At 40.3% G+C, this 11726-nt stretch overlaps 1 protein-coding gene, 1 long non-coding RNA gene and 1 other non-coding gene across 10 annotated transcripts in view; 2 read left to right on the top strand and 1 right to left on the bottom strand.

Annotated features, from left to right (window-relative positions):
• myom1b (myomesin 1b) overlaps window positions 1-11163 on the bottom strand; it is a 29857-nt gene extending 18694 nt beyond the window's left edge. For 2 of the 8 annotated variants that reach the window (XM_025910372.1, XM_025910375.1), the window contains exons 1-13: window positions 11013-11163; window positions 10435-10648; window positions 8541-8675; window positions 8248-8422; window positions 6364-6521; window positions 6110-6202; window positions 4433-4521; window positions 4144-4185; window positions 2923-2937; window positions 2280-2441; window positions 1989-2150; window positions 468-609; window positions 34-233 (exon numbers count right to left, since the gene is read on the bottom strand). In XM_025910372.1, coding sequence (XP_025766157.1) covers window positions 34-233; window positions 468-609; window positions 1989-2150; window positions 2280-2441; window positions 2923-2937; window positions 4144-4185; window positions 4433-4521; window positions 6110-6202; window positions 6364-6521; window positions 8248-8422; window positions 8541-8675; window positions 10435-10586 — 1525 coding nt within the window. In that variant the 5' untranslated portion in view covers window positions 10587-10648; window positions 11013-11163. Of the gene's footprint in view, window positions 1-33; window positions 234-467; window positions 610-1988; window positions 2151-2279; window positions 2442-2922; window positions 2938-4143; window positions 4186-4432; window positions 4522-6109; window positions 6203-6363; window positions 6522-8247; window positions 8423-8540; window positions 8676-10261; window positions 10379-10434; window positions 10649-10993 lie in introns of those variants that run through there. The other 6 variants (XM_005448966.4, XM_013277312.3, XM_025910373.1 and 3 more) reach the window with 5 other exon arrangements.
• trnar-ccg (transfer RNA arginine (anticodon CCG)) lies at window positions 9111-9183 on the top strand. The gene has a single exon. It is a non-coding gene; the product is annotated as a tRNA-Arg (tRNA).
• An 87-nt stretch (window positions 11164-11250) lies between the features above and the next one.
• LOC106099005 (uncharacterized) lies at window positions 11251-11561 on the top strand. The gene is made up of 2 exons (XR_001225313.1): window positions 11251-11298; window positions 11496-11561. It is a non-coding gene; the product is annotated as an uncharacterized LOC106099005 (long non-coding RNA).
• The last annotated feature ends 165 nt before the right edge of the window (window positions 11562-11726 follow it).

The following is an 11726-nucleotide window of genomic DNA, read 5'->3' as shown; positions in this document are numbered from 1 at the left end:
CGATACAGTCAAATTCCTCTCTGTGTCAACTACCTCTCATGCGGGCGCGGTCAGCTGGGTCCATTGCAGCCACCGGCTCCGAGACTCTGGATGGGCGGCTTATGCCACTTTTGTTTACAGCACGCACACGGAAGATATAAGAGCGCCCCTCGACCAAACCAGTGACGGGGAATCGGGCAAACTTCACCGGGGTGTCATTGCATTGAATCCAGTGGGTGGTTCCAACCTCACACCTGTGCGTAAACATTAAAATATTAATCTGTCACATTCAGACTTTTGATTTTATTTCAAGCACCTAAAGACTACTTGTCAGTCATGTTATCACCAATATTGTGTTGCCTTATTCCTCTGACGTTCACTTGAGAAAGAGTTTAATGTTTTGCATTGATAGCTCTTTCTGTGGTGTCAATTCCAGTTTTGTTTGAGCTTAGGAGGCCGGAGTAGCAGGGAGCGACACATTGACCAACCTGTCCACAAAGTAGCCCAGGATGGAGCTGCCACCATCCACAGCTGGCTGCTTCCATGCAACAATAATATAATCCTTGTTGGCATCCAGACAGCGCACATCCAGAGGGGCTGCAGGAGCTCCTTCGACCTCAGCATCAGCATCTAACATATACAAGAAGAATATCATCAGGACAGTATGAGTGCGCTCTCTGAACGTGCACGTTCTATTGTTTTATTCAGCTTTAGCTCAGCTTTATTTCTGCAATAAACTGACAGGATGTTTGATTTATAGCGAATGGACCATGTGGGTGAACTGTGCAGCTGCAGGGTTCAATGCCAGGAATATTTCGGGTCAAGCAGGAAGACAGAATTAGCACAAGCCTGCGCTGAAGGGAAAAGGGATAAAAGAGGTGACTTTTAAATAAAGCAAACATGCCTGTCATCTGTAGGTAAAGTCAGGACACTAAGGAAAGAGACAAAGGTTTTAGAATAGAGAGACAGATTTATTTTAAACTGGATATGTGAGGGAATAACGTTTGGAATTTACAACCTTGTAGATCATAAAATTAAATATTCACTTTGTGTTTGTTTTTTATTTTGGTTGTTCATTGGCTCACACAGCTATCCAGAGATCACTGAAATGAAACTGTTGTTCCTCTTTAAAGCAGATATTTACAGGATGTGTCTGAGCTCACAGCCAAACTCCTTCCAGATTTGAGCTCTCTGAGAATAGCATGGCTGCAGCCATGATCGTACAGTGTTTCGTTGTGGAGACTGTACCTGGATTCTTCTTTACCCTGAACTATAATAGAAGAATGAGCAGGCTATTTTTCAGCCTCCTCATACTCAGTATGGTTCCTATGTAGAAGCTGAAGCTTCAAAGGTCAGATTGTCTCTGAAGACAGCAAAGATAAGCTCTGCTGACCTATTTTTCCATGCTATTTAAACAGATGCCAGGGAGTTGCCACTCAGTGGTGTATCTATTAGAGATATCCTATTTAAAACCATCACTAACATCCAAACACTTTGACTTTTAGATGCCATTGCATCATCGGGTGCCAGGGTTTAATCTGTTGTGACTTTGACCTAGATCTGATAGGCTTTAAAAACATTTTTTAAGGAAGTCCACTTGCCTAATCTAAAAAAACTGCAGTAGAAATATCTATGTGAACATATCTTAGATATATAACATTAGTTTTTATAATTGTAAAAGAGATACTAAATCTTGTGTGATGTATGAAGGTTGGTCAGCAGGACCATTAATGAGTCAGAGCTTAGCTAGTTTAGACTCAAAACTCAAACCTGCATCTGAATTATTAAGGTTATTTGGGCAAAACAGCTGAGATTAAAGCTGGAGGATAATTTTGCGTATGCTCTGTGAATCTGTGAATGTGTGCCAGATTCAGCTGGCAGCATAGGACCAAACAAATTGCATGTTTACCCATGAAGATAAAGCCTAATTTCTAACTCAGTCAAAGGATAATCTGAAGAGAATAATTATGACTTAATGACAAGAAACCGTTCAGCGAGGATGTACCTACCTCTGACAAAGACGTAGGCTGAGTAGGTCTCATATCCAGACTTGGTGGTGACGCGCAGGGTGTAGAGGCCCTCGTCCTCTTTGTTCAGGTGTGTGAGTGTCAGGGTGGCTCGATCTCCACTCCAGTGCATGTGAGTCCATTTGGAGGGAGACAGCAGAACATCTGGAGTGCAGGCCAATAAGTATTAGCAAGGTAAGAAGTAAACGTATTACAGTACAGAGAACAACTGATTTAAATCTACAAGAACTGTACATTACAGGCATTGTTCAGTATCACAGTAAGTCTTCCTACCATCTCTGTACCACTCCACCTCTGGCTGGTAGCGATGCAGGGCAGGGTAGATGATGACTGTACACCCCAGACTCATGGTCTCACCCTCCCTTCCAAACGACACACCGAATTTATCAACAATGTGAGTCTGGAAGGTGATGCCGTACTCGGACACTGGGCCAACTATACAAAAGGATGTGACAGCAAAGTCTGAGCTCTGGCTGGTATCATTATTAAGCAGTTTACACACACACACACACATAAATATATATAAAGAATCTCACAAATTCAGACTATTGAGATCAAATTAAGTGGAACTACAGGTGTTGCACACATCAACTATCAAAGTTTTGCACCCAGATGGAAAATGGTGGAAAAGTGAGCATGTATAAGATGTAAAAGGATTAAGGGCAAAAACACAAATACAGACCAAAAGGAAACTCTGAAACTTTACTGCAGCTCTCACAAAAACAACTGCTGCAATAATTCATGTTTTCATGCATTAAACACCAGGAATCTTGAAAAATTAGTACATTTTTGCACACTTACTACTCTGCAGTTTAATTAGACTATTATGAATGTTACTGTGGATTTTTCTATACAGACAAAAATGGCCATGCTTGGAGAAAATCATTTTCAGACCAGACTCCTGACACCCTGTTACCTTCAGTAATGGCCCCTGCATTGTCAAAAAAGCAACAACAAAAATGTTAATGCAATAGCACCCATTCTTCTTACACTTAAAGTCTGTTCTCCTAACATCCCACCACCCTGCTCCCCACTGGGGTTAGTTAGATTTATAACACAGCTGTTTACTGTGCCGGGCTTTTAAATCCATTTGGACTCACCGGACGAGTGTTCCATCAATCATGTTGCAGGCATCTGTTTTATTAGTAAAAAGCTGTGTGGTACATGCCCAGTTACACACCATGGAAAAAAAATGGCAATCAGAAGGAAAAAATCAGTGGTTTCCCAGTGATTGCTTTGATTTTCTTTTAATGTCAAAAACTGATTGCAAGTAGTTGTAGTGGCAAGCTGGGCTCTGATTGTAAATAGCTGATGTGAATTTTTGTGTAAGTAGAAGCCAATAGATATACAAATTTCAAAGAACTTTTCTTCCACATTGTGTTTTTCGTTCTGTCTCCTCCCCCTCAGCCCTAACTGGTTGAGGCTCCCTGAGCCTCGGTTTGCTGGAGGTTTCTTCCTGTTGAAAGGGAGCTTTTCCTTCTCACTCTCGCCAAATGCTTGCTTATAGAGTAGTGTTTTCTCTTCATTATTGTAGGGCCTTTACCTTGCAATATAAAGAGCACTGAATCGACTGCTGTTGTGATTTGGCACTATACAAATAAAACTGAATAAAACTCATTTGAAAAATGGTAACTAATTTGTGATTTTCGCTGATGTATCAGTTAATTGCTGTGTTATCAAAAGCAGATTGCATTCAAATACCAGCTTGATACTTGACTGCAGACTAGTAGCAGACTGATTTCATCTTATTGCTGTTTGGATGCACCAACATTGCTTTAAAGACAACTGACCACGAGTGTTTTAACAGGCCTGATCATCATGTTCATAACCACTGTTTCAAAAGCAGCAAGATCACAAGTTCATTGCACAGGATCCCAGTCATTTTGGCCGTGCCAAGATCTCCACCCACTGTTTTCTGTAGCGTAACTGTTGCATCATTTTTTTTCAAAGGTTGGAGGAGACCAAAACACCGCTCCAATGAAAGGACTTTATAAAAGAATTTAAATGTTGCTCAGAATCCTCTTATTTGCTAATATAGCAAGTTGCTGTTTACAATCTTTATTGACATATTTTACTTTCCAGTGGCCTGAAAAAAGTTCATTCATGAATTAGAAACTGGCAGTAAATTCCAACTTACGCCTGGGTGCTGGCAGGAACTCATCAATTTCACCTTTGAACCCTATGAAGAACAGCAGGAGGCACTTTTAATACATATCACATTTACAGATTGCCGTATGACTTTATCACACTGATGGACAGAATTTTTGTTTCAATTTCACACACATGCAAATTTAAGTTGCCAAATTTGTCACACACTAATTTTAAACAGTTAATTAGGAAAATATAATTACTCTTGGGTTTTTTTTAATATGTTTTTGATGATCATGAGCATATTGGCATTAGCTGTGGAATTTGGTGAAACCTACTCTTGACAACAACGGAGGCAAATGCAGACAGCTCTCCCTGGGCGTTCATGGCAGAGACACGATACTGAGCTGTATCATCAAAATCACATCTGAAAAAGGAGAGCATCAGCTGATCAATGTCCATGATATGCACATTCTGTGTTAAGGATTCATGTGCACGGTGCCCCTCCCCCCAGCTCAACCTAATTCCTCTCAGCCATGTAAATAATACCAACTATGTGAGCCCAACTGTAAAGCGTTCCATCACTCCTGGCCAGGAATACTCTGGCAAAAAATAGACACGCTGGTGATGTCATACGCATTAGGTGTTGTGGCTTTCTGTACATGAAGTGATCCCATGTGTGACGTGCCGACATGTTCCACTAAGATGGCAAGGACTAGCAAGAAAGGTTAACTAATTTGATGGATAAGCAGTAGTTTAAAAAAGTAAAGCCATTTTACAACACATTTAATCCCCAAGATGTTTTAATTTAAGAAAAAGAAGTGCAATTTCAACAACACATCACAGGTTTTCTATGTGATAAAGAAATGCTGCTTTGGGATTAAATTGTAAGAGATAAATGTATAAAATTACAGAAAACACACAGATATAGGCTGTCCAAAAAGTCCTCCAGTTTTGGTGATTTGATGAGTGAAGTTTCTATTATTTAATTAGCCTGCACTAGCAAGTATTTGTGTATGTGTTCAGTGCTCATAAAGTTTAAGAGTACAGCTCGCTAACTGAACCTGCAAGCATTAGCAGCATTTTTAGCTTGCGCCAAATGATGGAACAGCTAAAAGCATTATTAAACAGGCCATATTATTAGATAAACATTTTAACATTGTCCACTAAATGTAACAGATATCCGTTAAACTGAGTAGCAGCTTGTAGTAGTGGTTGAATTTATATTTTAAGCTTCATGTAATCTTAATGCTAGTGAATTGGTGTGCTACAAGTGATCAAACATGAAGTTCAGCTCAGAGATGGGGTGCATCTGATTAGAAGGGCTGGGAAGTTACATAGAATATCTTCTACATAATACGTCTACATCTACTATCTTAGACTATCTATCTTTAGACCACTTCTTTGTTATCAGGGGCTGTTATCTGGCTCCCAGGCCTCTACTGCGCTACACATCAAGACCCTGGGCCAGCAGATAAAGTAATTTACACATAGGGCCATATATGGCTGAATGCTGAACAAGATGCCTACTTTAAAAATAACACCCAGTTTAAAGAATCCTAAATTTCAAAGTAAATATTTTAATGTTAACAAAGTAGTTTTAATACATATACTACAAACTGAGGCCCAAGGAACAGCAGTGTCAGCCTATCATATTTTGCCCTTTATTTCAACTCAATTTTGTGTCAATCACTGGAAAACAGTGAAGATATTAAATAAACTTTATTATCAATATGTAATCATAACAAGTTGTTTGACTGTGATATTTTATCTTAATATCTAACATCTTAACTTCCATGATGTTCTGGTTATTTAAGTTTTTAAGTTAAACTTAATATACAGAGCTTTAGTATAGCATTTTTTGGGATTCACAAGTTGCATGAAAATACCCTGACTTCTTTCAAAGGGCTCACTGGAAAATCTTCAAGGTGATGACATGTTTTTGGCATTAATTTATGGCATAAAATGTATGTGTATATCTACTTCAAGTGCTGTGGATGGGAGAAACGACCTACTTGTTAATCTCCAGTGAGTGCACGCTGTATCTGCTCTCAATTTTGTACTTGCCAGGGTTGGCAAGCGGGTCAAGCGCTACATTGTTTTTGTACCTTGAAAGACAGAGCGAGGAAAAAAGCAAAAGTTTGAAAAGAATAAAACAAAATCAGGCAAGGAAACATTAAAAACTAGACGGATCTAGATTGAAGGGATAAAGATAATTTTTTGAAAGAACAGAGAGGAAAGATATGAGATCATGTTGTTGGTGACCTACCAGACGACCCGTGGGTCGGGCCACCCACTGACAGTGCAGTGCAGCCGCACACACTGTTTCTCCCACACAGTGTGGGAGCGAGGTTTAATCACAAACTCTGGGGCGTGCATCAGGCTGTCTTCGTTCATACGCTTGAAGTGTTCCTCGTGTTCATGGATCTAAAGATAGAGCAAATCACTCAGGACATTTCTTACCTTTTACCAACCACAAACTGCTCCACATTTGCCATTTTCTTATAGATACATTTAAATACAACCAACCCATCTACTTTAGATATTATCTTCACACATTATAACTGTAAGGATGTGTTCTTCCTTAGTCCTGTGAAAAGATGAGGTGTTGAGGTCTTGTCTGTTTGTTCACTATCCACTATCTCAACACATAAAACGACCAATGAGACACTGCTTCCCTCTGTCTGAAGAAACATGACCTCCTGAAGAATTTCTCACCCAGTAGTAAGGCTGTGCGGCAGGGGTGGCATATAAATGCAGTGAGGGGGTAAGTGTGGTTTTTCATGATGCTCATTGAATGGCTGGGTACCAATTCACATTATCATCCAGGCACATAAATAACTTTCTTGTGTAAGGGGTAGTAATAACAACCACTTAGCCACAGACACTTTACATTCCCAAGCAATGATGCAATCAACCATGGTCAGTTTTGCTACAATAAGTAAATACTGTTGTGTTTTGTGGCCTGATATTGGCATTAGAATATGGATTTATTGTGATATTATAATAGAGGATAATCTACTATGATCCCACAAGTAATGAGCAACAACAGCACAATATATAAGCACAGATGATTGGTGCAGATGATTCATTTGGATTAAGCATACTTCACTTATGTTGACTTCAGGCCTCAGTTTGAGAGTATATTTGGAAAACCTTTTAACTAACAGCCTAAATCTTTTTTTTAAAAATCACATTATGTCAGTAAAATATAACTCAACACAATGGAAATGTCATACTTAATAGTTACTCAATAGTTTAAGGATTACTTCACCACTATCCTATGTTTCCTCTGTTCTGCCAAGCAATGCGAAGAGAAGAACAACATAATTGGCAGTTATTCAGTAGTTACTCATTACTTAACCACTATTTAACCATTAACTACCACTTTTGTGTTCTCTTAAGTAAAGTGAAACCTGACACTAAGTAATATTAACTTATAATTATCTAAGCAGAATTACACAATTATTCACTAATATACTCCCCAGCGACTGAGATGGGTGTACTGTGATTACAAAAGTACAAAAGCAAATTTGGGATGTCCTAAAGTTTACTGTAATATCACAAATACATAATGCTCATTTGTGATATCAAAGCTAAAGCCTAGCTTATACTTGGACAGCTTCTTGGTGCATTATAATGTAAATTATCCAAAGATGTCAACGTGTTCACAAAAAATGGGCAGGCATACAGACGTCCGCATAGACCGTGCGCTCACCATCTGATGATGAAATTTGCATAACTCTGACCAGAGTGGACCCGAGTAGGCCTTAGCAGACTCACGGAAAGTATAATCCAGGTTTAAGAAACATTTTTCTGGGCTTTTGCAAAAAAATATGTGCCATTATAATGCCACACAGGGATTTCTTTGACCCACCATACACTCTTTGCCCCTTTTATGGACTATGATACGTGCCTTAAATATGAGAAGTGAGTCTGTAATGTCAAGAAGAAGACTGATTTACAGTGATTTAAAAAATAAGTATGCAGGTTTTTGCAAGCGCATACAAACAAGCAAACAGACCAAACCTAAGACCCGTTTCTCTGATGTAAAATTCTAAGCAGTTCTCTATGTTTGCTTTAAAACTTTAAAGAATGGTAAATGGAGAACAGCATGGCTGCCCTGTGTGATCTCAAAACAGTGAGAACTGACCCTTTTATTCAGAGTGATGCGTTCAGCTGACTCGCGCATGGTCTCCTTCCTGGAGATGAGCTCAGACCTCTCCATCTCCAGACCACTGGTGAACAAATTCCTGCGGGCCATGTATGCAGCAGTGTCTCTCACTCTTGCTTCCTCTGTATCTGAAAGTCCTGTAGCAAACTCTTGACTAGGAGGCAGCAAAGCAGAGCCAGGGATGGACGTGAAAGCAAGGCATGTTGTTAAACCTTTAGGCTGTTGAAAAGCAATCTTGGATTTCCAGTTCTACATAGTGGGATAGTTATTACCTGCCCCTGAAGATAGGCACTACATAGCCGATGATTTGGTTGTCTTTATCCACAGCCAAGTAAGTTGGCTTGGCTCTCTTGGGTGAGGGGCTTAGTCTGCTCTCCTCCAGGCCAGAGCGCGAAGACACGTTAAGTCTGAGACATACAGGATACCATCAGCTTGGCACACAGCCAGACAGTGCAACTAACAACATGACAGAAAAATGTGGGGACAAAGCCAAAGTCAGGGGTGGATGAGATGTGGATTAAAATTCAGTTGGAAAGTAGTGGAGATGGTTTAGTTGTAATTATTTTTTACAGCTTTGCACACCTCAGTTATTAAGTTTTCAACATCTATAACAAGCATATGATGTGACAGACAATACTGACACCGCTAACGACCACTAAACGCAGCCAGTATTCGGTCATTAACAGATGAGTGTCCTTCATCTATGATGGGAACTCAGTACATACCAAAATGTGAAACCCAACTGTACTACTGACTTTCATACTACATTTCATGTTTTTCTAAGATTTAGGACAAGGTGAGCAATCCGTCTTTAGTCTACGTAGAGCTTGCAATCAATCAGTGGCCCAGTGGCCTAATGGATAAGGCATCAGCCTCCGGAGCTGGGAATTGTGGGTTCAAGTCCCACCTGGGTCGTAATCTTGTTCTGTGAGGTTTATGTTAGAATGATTTATTACTGTCAAACTGCTTTAAAGTGTCTTTCAGGAAATGACTGTGGCTTATAGGGTGAAGTATCCTGATGTAGGTAAGGAAATCTGTCCAGTGTCAACACTATCTCCAGTTTTGAATAGTATTTGAGGATTCACAGAATGGCATAGCAAGAAGGGCAGTACGACAGCTGCCCTCACTTTTCCCTTTACCTCTGACCATTTCCAAGATTTTAATTGGAAAATCTCATAGAATTTGAGAGGGTGTGATATGAAGATTATCCCATATTACAAGAAACTCCTATAACCACATAAATGCAGTCCTATCTTTGCCATAAAAGCGGTATCATAATCACCCTGATTCTCACATCATAATGCTCCCCGTCTCCCCTCAGCACTGATCTGGGGTCTGGTGAGCTGCCCGAAGGGAAAGATGAGATAGTAAAATCTAAGCCCTCTGACGTGTTCACACTCTCCAGGCCAGAGTATTTAAGGATTTGCCAGACACCCTAACAGATAGGCTCACTATGGGAGCTTTGGTATTCCCTGGATAGAAAAGCTCAATATACTCCAAACTTTAAATGTCAGGAAATGTGAACTGATGACAAATCAGCAGCTCATGAACAGCTATCCTTATGCCTCTTAAAAATAAAGAGAAGCTGCCAAGTTTCCCACACTCACTAATTAAAAAGATTCACGGCACAGTGGATGAGTTTTCAAATGGACAAGACTGATAAACGATCTCTTCTTATTTTCATCCTAGTATGCTACACAGGTCAAGATGCTATTTCAGTCAATTTATATAGCATATAGCTCTAATATAACATAACGTTACATCCTTTCTAACAACTGCCATTCCTCTAAAGATGACAGAACTTCCTGTAGCCCTTTTAGACACATTACTGTGTTAAAGGTAAGACTTAGTCAACATGCATGAAAACACAAAGGTCATCTGTCAGGCTACATGCACAGGGCTTCATGCAGGACTCAAAGCTGTTTTCAATCCTCAGGTGTGTTTGAGGGGCGATCAAGGTGAAAGAAAACTCGAGGGGGAGTAAGATGGTTACTTGGTGTCAAGGAAAGACGATCCCAGAGTTGTGTCAGGGAGGTGATCTCACAAGGGTGATGGAGGTGAACTTGATCAGCTGGGGTGGGGTAGGTGTTAGGGAGGTAGTAGGACTTTCCTGTCATAAAGAAAAGGATTGATGAAGTTGATCCACCTCCCCTTCCTTCTCCTTACCCCCTGCTCCTGGTGGCGGCAGAGGCGCTGCCGCTAGCACTGTATCTGCTGCTGGCCTGGTACTGACTCACTTTAGACTGAGTCTCCTTGCTACGGTAGCCGCGGTCATAGTGGAGATGGTGCTTCTGGTAGAACGGTATAGATCCAGACATGCTGCAGGCCGCTCCTCGCACGAGCCCTGAGTTTCCGAGTTTCTTCCTGTCTATCTGCTTGTCTGTCAGGTTAGTTAGTGGTCAAGAGCATGTGGATTCACTGTCAATACAGGGTAGGTTCACAGCAAGCTTTTTGACTCTTTTTGCTGAACATAAATAGCTAATCTAATTATCATAGTGGAAAAAATTAGACTGTACTAAGTGTACTAAAGGTATGATGGCCAAAAACTACACAATAGTTTCTTGATCAACAAAGACAGTTTAAGGGAACCATCATAAAACCTTTCAAATCAAACCTGCAACATCGGCTACCAAGACATGATATACAGTTTCAGGCAATCAGGCACTTTTTCGGCATGCTTACACAGACATATGCAACAACTACAACCTTGCATATCACATCTTACCCCCGAAGTAGTCACTTACTCTGGACAAACTCTCTCAATTTTAAGCTTTAAATGAAAAGATGGTCCAACTCCACACACTCTTAAGTTTGATATCCCAAGCAAACCCGCAGGTAGGCACGCACACGGCTGCGGTCTACACAACAAAAATAATGTTGGCCTTAGTCAGAGAGTCCAAGCAGCAGTCACAGCCTTTTATGGTGAGGGTGGAGATAAATATAGCTAGGAGCAGAGCTGGGGGGCAAGTCAACTCCCATAGTGCAAAACATTTATGGGTGCAGGTCTCTGCCAGTGGGCTTGATATGCAGGTAAATACAAGGCTAGTGTTGGAAGTTTAAATTGCCATTTAATGTCAAGGTTAAATTGTTAATATCACTTTTAGTGTTGCATTAACTGTATATAATATTATTTTTGTACATGTTTTGTATTTATGAATGCTGCTAATTTATATTTGTCATTTTTAAGTGCATTTATTTATTTACTATCACTTTTTTTTAAAAATTAGAAATTGTGCTACACCACCATAGCACCTCATCAACCAGCTTTTCCTCGAGGCCAAGCTTCCCCAGAGGTTCCCAAGGTTTTTCAGTATTCTTTAGTCAGTGTCTGATATCTTCTAATTTTGTTTTAAGTCTGTTAAGACTGTGATGGATCATAGCCCAAAGTGTGGCATTGCTGGTTAGCCTCCAGCAGCTTTTTATCTTGGCTTTTGACTGCAGCGGTCTCAGCTGTGACT

This window comes from Oreochromis niloticus, linkage group LG9 (genome assembly GCF_001858045.2).
Source record: "Oreochromis niloticus isolate F11D_XX linkage group LG9, O_niloticus_UMD_NMBU, whole genome shotgun sequence".
NCBI classification, from domain to species: domain Eukaryota; kingdom Metazoa; phylum Chordata; class Actinopteri; order Cichliformes; family Cichlidae; genus Oreochromis; species Oreochromis niloticus.
Note: the sequence above shows the minus strand (reverse complement) of the source record. Positions and strands in the feature narration are given on the sequence as shown.